At 38.9% G+C, this 21,760-nt stretch overlaps 1 protein-coding gene across 2 annotated transcripts in view; it reads left to right on the forward strand.

Annotated features, from left to right (window-relative positions):
- Nucleotides 1-1,104: 1,104 nt before the first annotated feature.
- LOC131881385 (uncharacterized) overlaps nt 1,105-21,760 on the forward strand; it is a 38,666-nt gene continuing 18,010 nt past the window's right edge. The window contains exons 1-2 of one of the 2 annotated variants that reach the window (XM_059228229.1): nt 1,105-1,469; nt 18,677-19,178. In XM_059228229.1, coding sequence (XP_059084212.1) covers nt 1,436-1,469; nt 18,677-19,178 — 536 coding nt within the window. In that variant the 5' untranslated portion in view covers nt 1,105-1,435. Of the gene's footprint in view, nt 1,470-13,063; nt 13,173-18,676; nt 19,179-21,760 lie in introns of those variants that run through there. The other variant, XM_059228230.1, reaches the window with a different exon arrangement.

Below are 21,760 nucleotides of genomic sequence, written 5' to 3' on the forward strand. Positions count from 1 at the left end.
GAGGCCAATTATAGGTTTAAGGCCACTGTGGAGAACGCTGGAGAAGGCATTGCAAATCTGAAGCCCAAAGCACCTTAAGAAAGTTGTATTTTGTATTTTTTTTTGTATTTCCATGGTTCCACTCCAACGTCAATGAGGGCGATTGAGGAGTATTGAAATTTAAAGAAATATCATTTGATTTCGATGATGTGTCTGGACGACGAGTAAATTTGTTTGATGGACAGACATGGTCTCACATGAGAAACCATCAGACCAGATGGATTTGTTCTCATCCTTTGTAGCATATAGACTTCACATCATTAAGATTATATATTATTGTTGTTCCCTTGTGTGAGAAAAAACGAACACGTACATGAGAAGTGGCGACTTACGCTATCCTTTTAATGAAAACCAACTTGGGAAGAAACATTAGATAGTGTGCTTACTTGAAGTTGTGTGACTTAGAAAACTGATACGCTGAGGGCTAGCTGATCGACGATACTCTCCCGTTGCAGAGTCTTTGTATTAGCTAACCATCGAGATATGTGTGTGAATGGAATTTCAAAAAAGTCCGACGTAAAAAGTGTGGGCTCATTAGTAATGGGTTCATGTACTGGCTTTGTCTAATATACAGTATTGCATTTCTACATTTTGTTGATAATTAAGATACACGATGAAAATGAGCATTTCATCGTCCAAACATTTGGAACTGTTCCTTTCTTTGTCTTCAAACTCTGGTTCAAGTGGCTTTACAGTCATGTGTTAATTTCTTGTTGAATACAAGCTTTAGCTAGATGCCACACAAGAGCAGGAGAACAATCAAAAATTGAACTGATCCAATCTGACTATTATGTGTGTTTGGAAACTGGAAAGACTTTTAAAGCCCCAAACACTGACCAATGTACGTACTAAATATACTGTATACGTATACGCAAGAAAACCTACATATATCAAGCTCCAAGGCCTGGATTTCCTTTCACACGCATTCAAATACCGATCAAAAGCCTAGAAGTACGTAGTCCGTTGCCGAGCTTACGCGAAACCTTGGATGGTCGGCATCAGACGAACAGTTTGAGTGCTTCTTGGTTCGCTCTTTCTTCTCGGCAACACTAGGATGAACGAACATTGTAAACTACGTAGGTCTACCCAATTTCCTGCCTCTCGTGTGAAGCGCAAGATAGAGAGGTTCGTTCTTCGTTGTTCCCTTTTAGCCTCCGGGTTTTCGAGGCCATGCTTCGTGGTAGTGCACTCCTCCGCTTCAAACTCATAGTGAGTGGCTTGACGGTTCCTTGGGTTATTGGTGGAAAAAAGGAACAACGTGGTTGGGACCACACCATTTTTTGCTCTCTGATTGAGCCTCAAGTTCAATGAACAGGACAAATTTTGTGATCAATTCCATTCAAATAGTTGTCTAGAGTGCATAGAAAAGTCGCTTTTCGAGGCTGATCAATGGACAATGGAGTGCTTGGAGAAGGATCGACATTCATCGGGTGAGTGGATTTTGGAAAGGACGCTAAGAAACATTTCTTTTGTATTGCCACTCAGACATTGTCCTTTTACTGTCAATGTCATAGTTTGATTGCCTAGGATCCATTTCCCCACAATAACCACAAACAAAGAAAGTACACTCATATACATCATGACTTGACAAAACCAATCTTGATGACGTGGTAACTGGTTCAAGCCTGATCTTTCTGCACTTCTTTACAGTTACAGATTTGTCAAACAAAGAAAAAAAATCATCTTGTTTTTGTCACAAATGTCGTAAAATTGCTCGTTCATCCCACATTTGAGGCATTTTCAAGTGGAATTCAACCATTTACACATTTAGAACTATCCCATTCTTTCACATGAAAAGGCTTGGTAGATAAAATGGTGGAGAGCAACGAACGACATTTGAGTAGTTTTATAAACTAATAAAGCTGATGTTACCTACCGAACAATATCTTCTAGAAGAATGAATGATCACTTTGATGAGGTTTATTCTTTGGTGGAGTTTTCAAAGGTTTATCGTATTAAACTTGAATTAGGGTAGTGGTCAAATTAGATCAAGTATGGAATTGGAAAGAATTGGGTCCAAATGAAAGAAGGGATATCATTTATCAAAGCTTTGGTGAACCTAAAAGGCAATCAATAACTGAGAAGCCGTACTAACAATTGAAAATCTTCTGTTTAAAAGTACTTTAGTGTCCTATATATGATTTCTCATGAAAACTATGAACCATGTTGATTGAAATGAATATCTAACGAAAGTTTTTTGGACGAATAATTGCTCTTTCAGTGTTGAGTATCAGGTAAAGACAGTTTACATTTACGAAATTAGCAACAAAAATCAACGATGGGTGAAAAAGTAACCATCCTCTTTCCTGCAATGGCAAGAATAGTGCGCTGGTAGTATATAATGGAGACACATGAGCGTTTCCTTTTAAACTGGAATTTAAAAAAACACTTTTGGAAAGCAACTGAAAGTCATTACGTTGTTGCTAATTAGAATATCGCGGTATGAACGAGGGATAATAACTAGCCATAATAACTATAACAGGGTCTCAATGTCGATTGATTATTCGACACAGTGGTTGAAATGCCATTTTTATTTTGGATAGAAATACCCAAACATCGTGGCTGTTTTCTAGCTCGTGAAACCAAAAGGAATAGCATTGATTTTTTTTGCCCTGTGGATTTCTAGAACCTAGATTCGTAAAAACTAGGGAATTTGAGTTGAAATATAACCGGAGCTAAAATACATGACAACAGCACAATTAATATTCATATAACTCAGTATTGGTTGAAAGTGCTCCAAAATTTCTTCAAAAAGGTTTCTAAAAGTTATACTTGTTAAATTGCTTTTGTTTTTAGTTACGCAAGTTTGAAATCTACGCTGGAAATCCATCAAGTAATAAAAGTGAAATAGTTCCTTGTGATTATGCAAGCTAGAAAAGTGCAAAGATGTGTTCGGGCATTTCTCTAGAAACATTATAAGGCCTTTCCCCCCCCGTGTCGAGTAATCAAATCTGATCCTATTCATTGGTATTTGGTGTAAGCAATATAACTCAATTGGGTCTAAGCTCCTCTTCAATCTTTCTTTTGAAATTGTTACCCACTCAAAGGTAAATTGTGTCCGGACCAAAAGGCAGATAAGTGGAGCAATGTGAATGATGAGAGCTCCCATAAAAGGAAATGGATCACCCGGATGAAAATGTTTCTTTTGAATGTGCGAGTACACAGATCTTTCGTCGTACTAATGCTGCCTTTAGACCACGTTCGTGTAGACACATCTTGCTGTCACGTACCATTTTCTCACCACATGTTTTCGAGAGTAATGACACATTTTTGAGTTGGAATCTGTAATATGTGAAACAATTCGTTTTGACGTAGGAAAAACTGTTCAAGGCAAAATTGAGCGTGATTATAATAATAAGAAGCATACAACGACCAGTTTCTGGAATTTGCTATCTTTTCTGGATTACAATTGTTTCGATTGGATGAAATGAACAGCATTTGATGATTTCATTGGAAGTTCTAACAAAATCATGTGAATAGGACTCTCAATAAGCCAGTTACGGTATCCCTGATAGGGCGATGAGCGACGAACAATGGTTCCATCAATATGGAATGATAACCATGCCCTTTTTGGAATGTTTAAAACTTTGTACCGGTCCTTTTAAGCAAACAAATTGCACAGACTTCCGGCCCATTTTCAACCTCATAAAGCTTGTGAGAGAACTGAACGAATGGCAGAGTTTTATGTGTTCTTCAAAAGAACGAGTCAAATTTTTGAACAAGCATATAATCGTTAATCATTTATTAAAATCACAAATGGTAAGTTTTGCAAATTGCGGCTGTTTCGTATAAGTTTCGCATAATACTTTTTATTTCTTGACCAGGCATTTGGAGCCACTAAATGTTGAGCTGTGGACGATTTTCATATTTCGATCGACGTGGATTGCTTCTTTGTTTGGCATTTCTTAAACTTTAGAGCGGCACGCCGAACAATTTGTGACTTTGGCTCTCAACAAGTGAGGAAATATAACCTTTTGAGCGCGCTTCTAACATATTTAAAAGAATCATTTATTAAACAAATTTTACGGTTTTTCACCTTTTTATGAGTGATTTGTCTACCTTTTGGGCAATTTTTTTGCTTTTAGTTACCATTTTTGCGAGGCATAGTGATAAATAACTATCGGCCAGCATTAAGCTTTAAAAAGTCTTGGTTGTTCGTTGTACTAACGTGTAGTATGAGCTCAGTGCTCTAGCAACCACAAATTATCCGTTTACCGTTCTTAATCACTGCATTTCCAGTACTTTTTAACTCCGTTTTTTTTAATTCAATTTGCTAGTCCTTGTTTACCCAAGACTGGATTTGACTATTGAACAAGATCTACAAAGTGTCAATTCACCCCTCGCTACCAGATGTTGCAAACCTGGTTACAAAAGCGCATGGCATAAAAGGAACCATCCATAAGGAACATCTGAAGAAATGCATTTCAAAAGCGCAGTCGCATTTTCGAAAACAATTGTATTGAATACGAGAAAGGAAGTTTATTCCAAAGCATGGTGCGTCTCACTCAAAGAAGATAACCATAAACGAAACTAAGAATGTCCATTTTTGGTGCCATTGAATTGAGGGACATCATTGACAACCCTTTAACCTTAACTATGCATAAATAATAAAATGAAGAAAGATTGAGGTCATTATTTAGCAACAATACCATCCCTAGAAAAATGTCATTTGTTTATTGTTTGTTCCCCTCAAGTCACCTTGCCATGAGCATATCGAGTATTAGAAAGGTAATGTAAGTAAAATTGTGGAAGGGAGCTAAGTGCAAACGATCATATATATAATCCTTCATCCAAATGACCGAGTATTTCGTTTTCGCCAGACCTTCATTAATGGTTAGTCTTTGTCATTTTCCCTCACCATGATGCCCAAGAGGTAAAAGAATGTCGGTTGTTAACATATTACCACCGGGTTTTCTGAATGTTGAAATAATTGGAAGAGAAAGTTTTGGATCTGGGTTTGAGAAGAGAGACCTTCAATTTCAGGTTAACCTCGGCTTAGAGGGCTGGAAGTGTCTCTCTTCCAAAGGGCGGTGAATCTCCGTATATGAGGGCTAAAATTATTCCTTTGAGAAACTTCCCATGCAGATTAAAGTTACGCAGTTTTGTCCAATGGTCTTCAAAGAATCCTAGATTATGAAATGGGCTAAAAGACGTTTTTCAAGTTGGTGTCGTCCATTTCAGAGCCAGTTGTCATTTACTATTCAACATGCTGGTATATTTTAACGTGGCTTTTTGAAATGCACATTTTGGCCCAGCATTTTAAGAATCCTCTCAAAAGATCAATTTCTTGCCGACCTCAGCTTGTTGAACGCCCTGTGACTTGCTTGTCTTTTTGGAGTTGTTGTCTGTTGTTGAATTGTTAGCAGCTCTCAGATGCAACGTAAATATGAAAAGAAAGTAAACGTAGTTAGAACGGATTTCATGGCCAGATTGTCGCCGCCCATGTGTTTTATAAACAAGAATGAATGTATCAAGAATGGCAGCCTCTCCGGGTTTTATATTGAGTAGCTTCGGCAACGAGGATAGAAGAATTAGAAACGCTAAATGCATCCAGGATCACTAGATCTCTAAGACAAAATAGAAACGTTCCTGCGAGAAACTTTACATTTACATTTATAAATATAAAAATATTTTATCAATGACAATTTCCAATCACTTGAGCGTAATCTTGTCGTTTCATAACAATAATTGGGCAAAACGTTTTTGCATGAGGACAAGACTGAACCTTTTTCGTGGATTGAACTCAACTAAGCTGGAAAAAGAAATCGGATTTGGATCGGATGGAGCAAAAAATATCCACTCCACAACTGTCTTACTCCATGAACCAGCTCACCCCTTGCAACGACCCTGAATTTGAAGCTGCCAGGTTCTGAGGACTCGGGCAAGCCCTCTTCCTTTCTCAGCTACTTTCTTTAAATTCATGAATGGCAACTCGGGGTAACAGCCTTATTATCCAGTTACACGACACAAATTTCATCACATAAATTCGACGAAGTAGCCATTCACACCTCACAGACCAACCCTCTTGCCATTTACACGTCCCAAGTAGTTTTCATCGAAGTTTATTTTTGTTCTGGATGAAGGGGTCAGTGTTTCTAAAAACTGGAAACTTGGAGGGGTGCAAGAATTAGTAAAAACATTTTTCGTGTCAGAATGAAGTAATGATTCCAATTATCAGCAATGATTTTAATCAACCACAATCTATTGTACTCGTTGTCGCCTTGTGTATTTCAGCTGCACCAAGTGAATTAGTTGAGTGGGCGTGGGATTGGTGGAAACATTTGTTCAATGCGAATTACCATTTAAGAAGATATGAACCTGATTCAGAATCAATTGGAATCAAAAAATATCATTCATGTGATGTTAGGTCAATGTGGATGAGTCATTACATCCCTTTTTCGAACGGTTCCATTTGTTGTAAATGGCGCAAAAAATGGATTTCATGGAGTTGCTCCTTGCCTCGTAGGGCGACCAAATTTGTCTTGCTACAATTCTTCTCTGAGGATTATTTTTTTGCATTTTGATGCTGAAATTCCCTTTTTAGTTTTCTAATCGAATTGTATTTTGTTTTTAAGCTGTTGATTGACAAATTTGACCCCGAAGAAAAGAGCAAACTTGCCCTCTTACTCATTGATATTGTCTCGGTTTGGTCGCGCTTGATCTTGCTTGGAGCGATTCTTCCGACGAAGCAACAAAGTCTCTCACAGATCGCAGCAAGTTGGAGCAAGTTCCAAGTTCAAACTGTGAGCCTGTGAGGCTCGAATTGAGCTGTGAGTCGCAGTTTTAAAGACACATTGTGTGAAAATATGTGTCGTGTAACTGGACCGTTAGACACCACCAACATTCTTCAACGCTCTCCCAAAGGAAGTCTACTTGGGGAGAGACCGGCCCATCGCGGAATATATATTCTTACTTCGTTCATCAGATATGAAATTCAGATCTTTCCAGTTGAAGGCAAGTTTCTTTTTTTGAATGTAATGGGGAAAAACCCGATTCATTCCAAATTTAAAGCGTTAAGAGCTTATATAGTTGCCCTAGAAGAGGCAGAAGATTGGAGCTTTTTGCAGTCGTTGGATACCTACCGTGTTTTCTCTATTGCAGATTTAGAATTCAAATTCGGCCAAGCTAATTCATTTGGCAAGATCTTTTGATCATCCTACATGGTAACTTTGGCTAAGATGAATGGTTCAGGAGATGCGATTTTTATATTCCTTTGTTATTCCTATGTATCTAAAGGCCGTAGATTAAACAACCAATGGCAGGATTCGGATTCAAATAGAAGGAAAGAAATTGAAGTCGGTTTGGTTTAGATTTGGAAATCTTTCTGGGATTTTCATTGAGAAAACTCTATTCGGATGGGATTGAGTTACCCTGTCGGACCTGATGCGCAGTTTCATGTGAATTGACATGATCGAGTATAAATGGTGGGCTTTTACATACTAAGTAAGGAGTTAGATGGTCTTCCTTTTGAGAATGAATAACTCGGAATTGTAATGCAATCTTTTCGCCAGGAATTTTAATGATCGGAAGCAGAAATAAACTCCCGAAAATATATTCTGACGTCATCACACAACTATTGTTTGATAGGCTCACACATTGTATCCTTGTTCATCCTTGCCCTTTGGCCAAGCATGAAATTACTCAAAGTGCGTTTCTTTACTATGACTAAAGCAGGAAACGATGTGCACCTGAAAAGAGTCTTCTCGCAAATGTTCAAGTATGGAACAATGTTCAACTGAGTACAAGAATTTTAAATGGATATATATTTTACAAACTCTGTTTTTTTATGTATGGAATGTAATTTTAAGACAAGCCATCAAGTATTACTGTTGTCGAAATTAGGCGCTCACTTTTGGGAAACTTCAGGGAGGATGGGGCAACAGAGGAACAGAAAACAGGAGCAAAGGAAGTTGATGAAAAAGATTATTGATGTCTTGAGTACCTAATAATCAGTACTCAGAACGTAATTCTCAGTAGTACTTGATGAGAGATAAAAAAGTCGTTTTTTCTATCTTCATTTCATCATTATTTAGCCTGGCCCTAGAGCGGAAAAATGTTTTCAGAGGTTTGTTCAAAAATTTGACTACTAAGCCTGAGATTAAATCTGTTGACGGTTAAACGCTATGTATTCCCTACCAATATCAAAGGACAACAATTGTATTGATGAGAGATAAAAAAGGTCGTTTTTTTCTATCTTCATTTCATCATTATTTAGCCTGGCCCTATAGCAGAAAAATGTTTTCAGAGGTTTGTTCAAAAACTTGACTACTAAGCCTGAGATTAAATCTGTTGACGGTTAAACGCTATGCATTCCCTACCAATATCAAAGGACAACAAACATAACAATGAAGCAGGCCAGCAAACAGAATGGAGTCGAGGACTTTATTGTTGATCCAATTAGCCGGGTTTCTTGAGGCTTGAATGTGCTCTCACAACACCTGAACGGTCACTAGAACTGACCCTAAAAAGGTTTATTTTCAAGTAAACATAACAAAGATGGTATCTGTGAGGGAAAATAAACGAACTGTCTTCTTGCACAATCCACTTGGATCGTAATAGATAGTGCTGGGGTGAGTCCTTTGATATTTTGACCTTTTGCCGGACTCGAGTCTTTTGCTGTATAGTCAGGTTTAGCAAAAAGACTCGTCTTGCTAAATTTTAGGAAAAATGAATATTTTTATGGCGAGTCTGGACTCGAGTCCGGCCAATTTCTCCAAAAAAGAAAAAAAGACTCGAGTGCACTCGGACTTGCGTCCGGACTAGCCCCAGCACTAGTAATAGATGATAACATTTCTCGACTTTTTGATAGATTTTTGTACTGTATGCTCGATTTGTTACGAATGATATGGCAACTAATACTTGCCCGATAGCTGCAATGCTCAAATCTACCCAAGAGCTCTTTGAATTATTTCAATCTTATTTCTTATTATTAGTACTATAGAAATTTAATTGGACTTCATGGCCATCCAGTGTACAAGGTGCCAAAAATGTTTCTTAAGATCATGGGCACAGAAATCTTTGTGGTTCTTATGTCCTTGGTAGTTCTTGTTATGAAAGGCGGAACCCTTCGAAGATGTCCCCACTACAAAAAGTGAGTAATCACTTGCCGGATCCCAATTTGAGAACTCTCGGTTTTGTTAATCATTTCATCCCATGTCCTATATTAAGATAACATTACTATAGGAACTCTCGTTCACAAAGGCCGCAATCAATATTGGTTGTTCGCTGCCCTTGGAGTCCAATTAGGTGTAGTCGATATTCCAATCACTTGGCGTCATGTCTAGTGTCACAATGTGACATTGGAAATAAAGGCAGTCTCGCTGAATCGTCTCAGCACTATTACGAAGAGGCCCACTCGAGCTCGTCTCAAGTAGAGACGCGCTAGTCTCGAGATCACGACCAACAAATATGCACTCAGTTCGACCCAAGAATTCCCTCATTTTCCTTCTGCAACGTAGACAAGATCAATAGAAATGCAGCAAAGTAAATACAATTATGTTAGTGGCATACTGCATGGGGTGATCCCAAAAAAATGGACCATTGATAAAAGTTGGATTTGCGATCACAATACTAAACGTAATTTTTCAATGTTTTCATTTTTATTTATTGGTTCCTTTTTTAGCGGGCCTTACTAACCGCTACAGAGAATGTAATAGCCAGTACAATTGAAGTGAACATCAAATTTCGTCCATCTTTCGATTTTAATTGCTAATCTTTACATGATATTTGGTCTACCAGCTAGCAGACCGAGCTGGTCCATGTATGTTTGTAGGTCTTATCTGATCTGGAATGCTCGCTAAAAAAATGGCCAAGTCTGACTTGAAAGTTGCTTCTGGATCAACAAGAGATTTCAGTCCGTAACATCTTTAAATTATTTTAGATATTGTACAAACCAGTTTTCATTTCATGGATGAATGAATTTAAGACCAAATCATTCAAGGAGCTTTTTACGAGGTCCGAAATTTCTAGCAGTGAGAAACTTGAGTACCAACTCATTTATGAATGGCAATTGAATTTCAAGCGACGAAAAATTCTGAGGGATTTAGCCAGACTTCACGCATTTGTCCCAGAAATTCGTTCAACTCCATTGCGAGCATTTATTGGGCCTCCACAGAGTGACCAACATGAGCTCTATCCTAGTGGGCAGTTCGCTCAGACATCGTTTTTGAACAATCTCCTTGCAATAGATCTGATTCAAAAAATACTGATTTGAAATCAAATTACATAAACACTTAATGGCAACCTTCAGTTTGTGTACCAATAATCATTTTTTGATTTTTACATAGATGCACATTTTAAGATAATAGAACATATGAGATTTGTAGGTGGTCCATTACTTTTGGAACACCCCATACATCAACAAGAACCTTGGGGGCGATAACAATGGGGTTGTATTTTTTAGCCACAAAAAGATGGCACGCATAATTCCAGGACGCTCACCCTAAAAACCTGGAGAATAAACAAAGCACTTGGCCTTTTCCGAAAAAAGCATCGAGACAAAAAGGGAGTTAATGAAGGCGGGGTAGGGTTCTAAGGGTCAACGCTAACAAGGCAAGGATCTTCTCTCCAAGGTGCCGTTAGTGTAAGTCTCGGGGAGCAATGGGTAACCTTGAGCAGGCAGAAGACAATGTGCAGGGGAGAGTGAAATTTCCTAACATGAAAGAGGTTCCCACTTCGATTCTTCACCTCGCCCTCTCCCTAGGGAACAGCCTATACCTTAAGTACACCTGCCTACCGAGTATCAGTCTCATACGGACTTTACACTGCCTATCGGACATGTATGTATTCAAGCCTTAACACTCGTGCCTTAGCATCATCTATAAAAGATGGCACGATCATTTAATATTCGTACTTTGGTCAAGTTATCGTAGGACTACATATGATGACAAATCTTAAGGCTTTAAAACCTATTCTTCAGAGCAAGAAAACCTGTTTTATTAATAAAGTCAATGGGCAATAGCTTCGTGGAAGCAAAACATAAGACCAATTTTTAGCCACTAAAAACAATCAAAAAATCAAATTCATTTTACTTCGGCAAATAATTTTAAGTTGCCTTCACCGCTTTAGAGTTTTCTTGCACGTTTTCCTTTCTTACGCTAACGAATATCATTTTTTCGACTTCTGTTTCTGTAAGTGCAACTCACGGAATGTTTGATGCTGATCATCTTTTGTGTCTAATAATCCAAAGAGGAAGAAAACCAGTTAAGGCGTTCTCATTTTCTAACCATTATTTTGCGGAAAAATGACATCCTCTCGCACAATATTCATAAAAGTTTTCAAAACATACCCTTAAAAAAGGATGATAGTTGTCAATAAAAAAAAATAGCACACGATAATAAGTATTTTTAAACTTGACTCAGTTGAACATACCAATGGGATTGCACGAAGCAAGAACGCTCTGGACTTATCTTGCCATTCATCATGTTACCTCAATGATGAGCATCGTGCTCAAAGAACATTAGATTATATGACCTTTCTCAGTGTGGGTCTCAAAAACCATTAAGACACCCAGACTATGCAGCAACATGCATACCACCGACCATTTTCTTTTTTCAATGGAAAGTGACGTGACGTTGACCTAAATATGGACTACTAACAATGAGAACATGAATAGATGGGGAACGCCCTCTTGTGAAAAAATGCATACAAAGACCATTTTTGGTTGAATAAAGGTTGATCATCAACATTAACCCCTTTTCCAACCATTCATAGCTTATAAGTGGTATTAAATGTCTCATAAAAGGGCTAATTTGCCACCATCATCCGCCTGACTGAGTCAAAGGCCTAATGGTATAAAGCTTGAGGCCACGACACCGCAAAATGGACATTTAATGGGTAGTCCATGTTCCTATGCTATTTTCCAAATATCTGCAGGATTCCACCAACCAATTCCGAGCATATTGGATAGAAAGCGGATAGAAGAAAAACAAACACAGAAAATCCACTTAGGCACCTCCACCCTAAAAGGCCAAATGCGTTCAAGAATTCTAGCAAAATGCTTTTGTTAGTCTTATTTACTCCTTTACCTTTAACCAATCATATGGTTTAGGGCCACCTCCAAGATCAAGTTGAGCTGGTTTATGTTATACACCCACCATCACGGCAAATGATCGCTGATACCTAGAACGATCAAAGTAGCCATTAAATAAAGGATGATCATCAACAACATGATTACAGATTGACGGAAGCATCACTTGTTACACGGTAGTTCAAGCGTTCAAAATATTATAATTATCATCAAGTATCATTCCAGAAACTCGGCTACTTGATTTCAGTGTTTCAGATTGACTTTCTGGCTTTAAAGCTCGTCCAAACAATCTGAGGACAACATATTTTTTCGTAGTGGTCATTTCCGTCATTCTGTTTAAGGGCTCTATTGAAATGACATGGTCCATGACAAATGGAAATTTTCGAGAATTTTTGTATTTATAGATGTCATTACATTCTTGGACCGCATTTCAGAGGGAACATGTGCTCCTCGTCTTGTTGATTAATGAGGAGTGATTCACCGTCTCCGTTCATTTTCGCTTCATGTTGCTTTCTATCGGAAGTGTTCCACATCAGATGTAGCTTTTTAAGTGGTCTTTGTTGTATTTCCAATTAATACACGAGACCTCTAGGAACAGAATGAAAATCAATGTTTATAACCACTTATGTCGGTGGAACCGAAATTGAAGAAATGTGAAGATTGAATATGAGTTGATGTGCAGACATTGACTTTACCTTTAGGCCTTTAGATTTATTGCCAAAAATAATAGTGTTCCATCAAAAAAACCTGAAGCTTGATTGATAGAAAATTAGGTTTCAAATTTTGCATGATCGCCAAATTTTATTCCTTTGATGATCTCAATGCCATTCAAGCTTGAATATTCGGCGTCAAAAATCCATCTACGAAGTGCGAAAACCTCTTGGTGCACTTCTCAAATACTTTAAATGCTTTGCTCGAAACATCTGCCGTCTTGAATAGTGTTCCAGGGCACACCTTAGAAACAGCTGTCAGTTGCCTTCCTGATCTGTATTTGTATTTGCTCTCCTGTTTGAGTGTGGGAACATTTTATTCCCTATTGTTCGAAATCCAGTCTGTTCCTTTTACAGTTTTTCTTCAACCTTCAGTTTTTTCCACATAATGTCAGGTGAGCAATGTTGTTTAGCCACATTGAAAGTAATTTGCCGAGGTTTTAAATTCTTATTAATGGTAATTGGTACTTAGAGGGGCAAACATTTCTCTTGAACTGGAACTTACTCATTGATTGATTGCGGTTTCGTCTTTCGTTGTCCACGCCCTTTTTTTGGAATGGTTGTTTTTATGGGCCATTAAATTTGCCCTATAAAACACTATTCCAGACAAAACTGCATCCATCCTCAGGGTGCATTTGAGAGACCACTTACTCTTTTATTCAGTGTCCCGAAGGGACCGTTGTTTAAGATTAAGGGCTCCAAAACCAAGTTTTCTCAACAGCTTTCAGTTTTTTGCAAGGAAATTGGGAAAAGTTGGCTTATCAAAGAGACGCTTTTGGAAAGACTGACAAGCAGTTCTTCCTTAGGCTACCCAAAACATTCCCAATGCTGTGCTCTTTTAGTTTCTATGAGCTAGCCACTATTCAAATTGAGGCAGACTGTCAAGAATGGAATGATTATTCTTGTGCGATAAGAGTTTTATCAAAATTATTCAAAATCACTTGAACCATATTTCCTTATCAAAACGGAAAAAAACATCAAGTTATTTCGTTCCTGACAAGTCGAAAAAAAAACACAAGCTGCATGAGTCTTGCATGCACCCGAAACCAAAATGCTGAAATGACTCTAAAACCATTTTGGTTCCTCTTAACGTACGTAAACGAAATAAGTTAAAAGCAGGCGGACCAAAAATATCACTCTCTCCCAACATAGCCTACATAGTTCGACTGGTTTGCCAATAACTACATTGATCTAGACAGCCTCAAATGTGTCTACTAGAAAAGATCCGGGGTAAGAAACACGCGTCTTGCAAAAGCAAAGTTGGTCCATTGGTTTAGGAACTTGGCATGACCATTGGCCACTTTTTACAAGATGAAGTATTCCACATAGTTTCCTATTAGAGATCTGTTTTACCAAGAATAAGATTTGATAAACGGCGGACTAAACGCAAATAGCAAAGAATTCAACTAATGTGCCGTAACTACAAACACAGAAATAAACTCTTTGGTGGAGTCAAAGAGAAGACATAGAGATGGGGTCTAGCGCAGTTGGTGAACGCGCGACCAAGCTAAGCTCGGGTTCATGGGTTCGATCCCAAGTCTACCCCCCCAAGTGGATCATCGCTTGGAATGGCACTCCTTGAACCCAGAATGGGCCAAGACTTAATACATGCTAACACAAATATTGTAAAAAATAATGAGATATTCTCGCAATAAAGACTTTAGATACAATGAAGAAGTATAATCAACTGACTCGTATTAGAGTTTCATTGTTTGATGTATCTGTCCCATCGAACCTCTTCATATTTTCGGAGATATAGTAACATTGGAGGAATAGTCGATCCTATTTTCGAACTCTTACGTGCATAAGCAAGAAAGTTTTGAATGAGAGCACGAGATGAAGAGCCCCATAATAAGCTTCCAAGGGCACTTAATCTCCTGGATTGGTGAAATCACCACCAAATCCGGGATTTGACGTAGCATCTTCCCACGAAAACAGTCGGATTGACATGAGAGACACAACTTTTGGGGACGGAACTTTTGGAGATCTCGGAAAAGAAACATGTTGCAAAAATGAAGAACGGCGCAAAATGCATTCTTTTTGGGGTCATTTTGTTTTCATCCCAGGCTCTTAGCTTCAGATTTATCTCTATTTCTAAAATGTTGGAACCAATTACTTAAGGTTTTCGAATGAATGTCTAGGAACAGCTTTTCATAATTGGAAAGGAGTTTAATTTCAAACCTTCTTCCGTCTAGAATAGGCAGGTGAAAGAAAGTAGCAATCTGGATCAAATGAATGCAATGGGCGTGCTCGATATGACCGTCTAAAGAGAGTCCATCGAATGGTACGTATGTGCTCCCCTGATCCTCCAAGATGTTCCCTTCACGTGAAGTCTGATGGAGAGGATCGGAAATCTAGATAGATGCTCGTCGTCTCTGACTCGAATCTACTTTTCCCATTCGCACTTGACTGTTTCAGGAAAAAAAGCATGGCTTTAGAGATGACAAGGGAATCATTCTCGTTCTCAATATCTGCTCTTTTAATCCTTGAGTTAGAAGTTTTATACATACCAACTTGCCTAAGCAGAGGTCCTTTTTAAGGACAAAAGAAGTGTTCCTTTGAGGCCCAATCTCATGATTCACACCGTGTCCAAGAAAGTTTGGGCTAGTCACGAAGATTTATGGCAAGCCTCTAGAAAGTCTAGTCAACCATTATCCCAAGGGATCGAGATGCAGACCGGTGGAATCGTGGTCTGGGTGACTTTAAGACTGCATTTTGCCCTAAAGATGTGAGATTTCGAGCGGATTGAGTGGAACTGGTCTGAACGACGACCTCTACATTGCAAGTTCCCCACCCCCCAAAAAAGAGTCACGTTGATCGACCATGATCAAATGCAAAATGAGTATTGTGAAACTAGTTTAGAGGTGGTCCGATGGCCTCAGTTCTCAAGCCTTGACGGACTCGTGTCAGTTGTCAACAAATAGTTTCGATTAGCCTTTTTTACCATTAGGATGGACGGCCTTTGGATCCAAGGCTTGAGTGGACGTAAGTTGAGAGAGAAGGATGGCCATAGCCTCGAGGAAAGTAGTTGGAAAGGCCGAGGAAACAGGGACCTACAGTAGGTGCTTTTCCAAAGAAAAACTTGACCTTAGGGGGCTTTGAAATTGCCAATGTGCCAGACATAACTCAAATTTATTAGACTGGTCCTTAGATTTGCTCCCTAGTCTTGTTATTAGATTATTTATGGACGTCGAGTTGCAAGGAAATTGAGTGTCATTTTTCAGAGGTCGTGTGAAGGAGTAACATGATAAATAAGTTTTGGTTTTGGAGTAGCTGAGCATGAGAGCATTTGTGGAAGAATTTTGTTGGCCAATTGGTCTCTACAATGCAATGTTGGCACATTTGGAGTTGGACAATAAATTGATAATGAGAAACGTTGACTTTGCTGAACTAGTTGGAGGGCTCCTTTTAACTTGAACGGGACAGGTGTTTTGGTGTTCAAAACCATAGAAACAGGCGTTTTATGCTGAAATCTGAACCATGTGGCCAACACGAGTTTTCATCGACATCATAGTTGCATTATCAACTTCAATTTTCAACAAGCGTTCTTTGTCTAATTGAGGACCACTTGATTGGTACTGGTGACTTTTACTTTTCTGTAATCGACAGTAATCCGGTTCTATGAATAAAAAAGTTTGGTTGTCAGAGGCTTCAACGCTTCACTGAATCCGCTGGGGTTAATTAGTCAGTCTTGAAAGAGAGATTCAGAATTTTCAGCCCTAGCTTTTAACTGGAAAGACCTTTTTTAGATAGCGGTCGTTTTGTAGTTTTGAGCATGCTAAGAGCTTAAATGACCTCTTACACTCTTTGAACTCTTGGTCCTCGATCTAAGTTTGGCAAATTCTACTTTTCTTTAAGCCTTATTTTTAGATGAAAATACGTCCAGTACACCAAGGTGGTAAAATTGTTCCTTTAATTCCGCCAAAAGATGAGCACAGTTAAAATGAAAGTTGAGCGTGAGCAATGTTAAAAAGCAAAAAAAGAGAAATTCGAAAGCTGATCAATTTGCCCCTAACGTCTAAAGGTTAAACACATGAATTTGAATTATTGAATTCTTTTGAATTGGCTATTATGAGACCCCTTCTCTTCTATCAATAAAGAAAACCTTCAGTTTTTGGCAGATTTTGCATGAACTAGATATGACTAAATTGAAGAAGTTTCACTTCCCTAAAGTTGCTGGGATTGGTAATACAATACAAAGGAATCATCAAAACGGTGTTTCTCAACATGAAAAATGGTTTACACTCTACTTACCAGAGCGTATTGTCTTATTCTTAATTGCGAACTAGCCTTGCTCCTAAGGCCGGATTTCAATCTCCTCTGATGGGAGAAGAAAGGCTCTTTGTGTTGTTGGCAGACCTCAATAAAAAAAGTTGCTTGCTTGCCAAGATAATCTGAAGTTAAAAAAAATGCGAATAAAAAGTTGAGAAAATGTGAAACTGTTGTCAAAATGAGCAACAAAGCTGTGAAAATGCCCAAACAAGATGCAATAATGAAACAGTGATTGCTCCAAGAAGAAAAGATCATTTTTAGCCCATTTTAGCCTTTTTGATTCATTTTTATTTGTTACAATATCTAGGCACACAACTGCATTTACTAGGTTATCCATTGAGTTACCGCCTTTTATTTACAAGAAATAGACTTTTTTTGCAATATTTGACATTAGGACACCTTTTCAATAGATAGTGATGCTATGGTAAGCAATGGATTCTCTTTGGGAGGCTACTGTTTCTGTTGCTTTCCTAGAAATAACTTTATTTTTAATTGCATCAAACCCATGACTGGAGATACTATAGCTCAATTGTAGCTCTCTTTTTCTGCTGGCTTTCCCAGGCAGAAAACAGCGAGTTGAATTTGATATTCAGCTTCGTTGGTAGACCAAGTATCGTAACAATCTTTTATTGTAAAGGGGGATGACATTCCTTGTAGCGGTTAGTAAAGCCAGTGAAAAGCCAAATTTGGAAAAATGTTAAAAGCCTCTGGCTGAGGATTTCATTCTGCATCTAATCATGTGGCACAGAAGTAAATAAGAAGGTCCCCAACAAGGAGCAAAACGTTAAGATGGAAGCAGATCAGGGTGCAAATGACAAAACGCCAGAGGTTTGAATGCGAGTGGTAAGCTACGTAGATACTGACATGTGTGAAAAGTGCTTATTGTAGCCTAAACCCGTTTTTTCAACCATTTAGAATTTCAACATTTTCGTCAAAAATTTTGTAAGGTGTTTTGTTGAAGCACCTCGAGCAATTGATCTTGATTCTGACACTCATATGATGCAAAAATTGAAATTCTGCGCCTTTCGGGTTGATGTGGCACCAACAAATGTTTAACGAGAGAAACACCAATCGACAGACGAAAATAAATTTAAAAAAAACCATCAGTTTTCATGTCCTTTTCTCTCCGTTCACTTTAGAGACATTTTTAAATCAGCCAGCTATTCACTTTTTTATTCCATTGTTCAATGGCCGATCGTTAATCTCGAGAAGAAAATTCCTCTTCTTTTCCCATTTGGCACCGCTAGGAGAAAATTCATTCACTTGGAACAGTCTTCAGATGAGTTTTTGAAGACCCATTGAGGGCTCGAAAATGTATAAATCTCGCTTTTCTCATTTTTTTGAATAGCCCTCATGAACCGTTGGATGAGCTCCAATAATTGCCCGAAAGAAAGGAAAAAGGAAAACCCACAGGTTGAAGGGTCTTTTCCTTTTAGGTAATATTGGTTTATAGGATCCTTTCTATGTAGTTTGCTTGTGGTTTTGACAATCTAACCAAACTCTCAGCTTTACTGTTCCTCACTGAGGGTGTGGAATCATCAAAGAGAGCAATTTTAGGAGCTTAAAACACAACCGTGTTCTTAGAGCGGAACCACTTCAATAATGGAACCTTCCCACATTGTTCCAGGCGACACTGTTCGAATGAGCCAGTTCCGAGAGAACAATAAGCCCTGTATTTGTAATGGCGTACCCAAGATGTGGCATGACTTGCCCTTGATTGATGACGATATGGAAGAGACTGTACGGGACACTCTGGCCACGGTTGCCACGGATCAGGGAACCCAAACCGGATTCATGCCCCGAGTCCAAGTGAATCCCACCAAGGGTGGATCAGTGAAGTTCAGTGATGACAATTCCCCTCGGGTGAGACGATCCGAGGTGTCCATGTCAAGGACACCGGGGAATTCTGCCGAATCCAGGTGGAACCTCTCGACCTTTGATCACTTTTGCGAAACTACAAGTCTTCACGGGTGGAAGTTCCTCGGACAATCCCAACCCTCTCGCAAGCTATTGCGCTTTGGGTGGATGGGCGTGGTTTTGGGATCCATTGGGGTGTCCATTTTCTTCTTATCCAATTCGATGATGGATTTCAAATCGTCGACCGTTCAAACTACTCAAGATACCTCCAGGTAAGATTCAATCGATTTATGTTTGGGAGATTGAATTCAAATAGGCACTTGATTTTCAAAGAGGGGCTCAAATCGTTTCTAAAGCTGCTAAGTACTGCAAATCTCTTTTCAAGAGCCTTATCGCTTTAACATGCTTATATCCGACGATGCATTCGATAAGCTTGATATGTCCTATCATTGAAAACAGGATTTGAGATTCTTTACCCTAATTTACTTTGGGAGATTAAATATGCGCGATGGGGCATGGAACTTGAAAAATGGGTGCTTGCGAGAGCAAAAGCTTTAACGAGAAAATTGGTGCCTCTTTATGGACAATTTACCTTTCACATTGCCCCTCCTTCAAAGATGAGCTCAGAAGAGCTCAAGTTTGGAGGAGTTCTTGGATGAGCTGAAGGTGTTGCATATTCCAAAAGGAGTCACGTGCAAAAATCGAAATTGCCTGGAAAAAGGCCTTTGTCAAAGCTAACCAAATTAAGCTCTGCCATTTTTTTAACTATTCCTGGCTCATAAACTATGAGCGAGTTCCTCCTCCTCCTGGCGGACAGAAAATCGAAATTGGAACGAAACATGGAACGATTGGAAGGAAGGAGGGAGGGTTCATATTCTACGCCGTGAGGCATCATTCCTTCCTATATACAGTGTGACATGAAAGTCTTGTGTCCATTGAAATAATAACACTATTCATAATTTGTATCAATTTATTTGATTCAAAAAATCACTTTGGTCTCCACTCCCCTCAATATCTTTCCCGACTCTCTTTGGCAGCTTGGTCACTTGTTTATCCTTTTTTGACTCAATCGTCCTTGTTTAGCGTGTAAAATGAAAATGTGGGACTTATGAAGGGACCCAAAACTTTCCTGACATAGTGAACCTAGAATGGCTGTTCAAATTCCGTAGGACGTTTGTCAGAATGTCTCACTTCATTCTTGGGAAATTACGTGAGACATATTATCAAAATCAGATTAGTTTTTTTGCTTCCATGTTGAATGATTTAATTCTTCCTTGGCACCGATGTCAGCGAGTTAAATTTCCGAGATACATTCTTTCTTGACGCAAGCGACATTGGTATCGTTTCTAGGTGCAAGATGGTCAAGAGGATAAAAAAATAAATGGCGATTATAAACCAGAAGATGAGTGGACTTCCGGTTTTCATGTTTAATCGTGAGGGGTCTTTCGTTTGGATGTAATTCATTAGTCTGGGGACCCCGCCCCATCCCTCTCATAGCCTTTGGAGCCAAATTCATTCTTCTGAGACAATCATTTGTCTAAGACTAATGACAAGAGCCTTAATGGCCTTCGACAAGACTCTCATCAAAGCATCATTGACTTCTTATTCATCGAAGCTGTTTGGCAAGACATTTGATGGCCGACAATTGAAAACTGGAAATACTATATATATACAAGTGGTATCTCGAGACGATTTTGCCATGGCCATAACATATGGAAGTTGTTTTCTGGGATACGGTTGAACACGAGGAGAACGGGATACGATGTTTACATGGAATGCACACGGAAGATTCAGAAACTAGATAATGACTAAAAGCCTCACTCCAAAAGAGCCCAAGTCTCAACTTACATGAGATAAACCGTTCACGTCATCAAAACAAATCTACGTGAGTGGTTGGGTTCTCACAATGACAAGGGCTGGACACAAAAAGCTTGGGTTCCTTGGCGATACGAGGGCCATTCTACACGTAGCTAACATTAGTGCTAACCATGTTGATTTAGGTTACAGAAACAAGTCTCTTTTGACTTAAAATTCGGGATGTCTACGAGCATATCAGTATGCATCAAATTGACGACCCTCATCTTTAGCATGGATTACTTGGGTATCATGCGTATCATGCCTGATGAAAAAACCAGCCCACATACCCATTTCAGGCCCCAGATAGTATTTGTAACGACGCCAAAGTTTGGGTTTGGAGTCTGAGTATATTGCATGCTTTCACACACAATGTGATCATAAATTTCCTCGAGTAAATACGCATTCCTTTCTCTCTCCATTGCATCTTGGCGTCAGTTAATGAAGTGACCCAGTTAGATGAAACAATTTGTTAGCCAAAATTGGGTCAAATTCGACGGCAAGAAGAAAAAGTCTCTTGAGACGAGCGCCCGCAATCTGGGTGCTCTTTTTTTAAATAGACTAAAAAAAGGTGCGGGTATTCCTCCGAAGTAAATACAAATGAGGAGTAGATTATATCCACGTTTGAAAACATCTTTGGGTCAATATTGGGGCCAATGGTTTGAAGGGAAATAGCAATCAGAAGTGAAACACAAAGACAACATCAAAGCTTTAAAACAAGGGGTTTTATAAATATATCGGACTTTCAGGTCTACAAATATTATCAAGATGCTAACTAACTTTATACATGTCGATTGTTCAACCACATCTTGAATATGCTTCACCCATTTGGGCTCCAATGAGTTCAGCAGGTTTGCAAAAGGTCGAGCAAGTCCAAAGATGTTTCACTAGGAACATCACAAGATTGAGAGCTCTCGTATTGGGAGAGGCTAAAAAAGTTGGGACTGTACAGTGTTCAGAGAAGGTACGAAAGGTATCTGATATTGTACGTTTTCAAAAG

Source organism: Tigriopus californicus, chromosome 5 (genome assembly GCF_007210705.1).
Source record: "Tigriopus californicus strain San Diego chromosome 5, Tcal_SD_v2.1, whole genome shotgun sequence".
NCBI lineage: Eukaryota > Metazoa > Arthropoda > Copepoda > Harpacticoida > Harpacticidae > Tigriopus > Tigriopus californicus.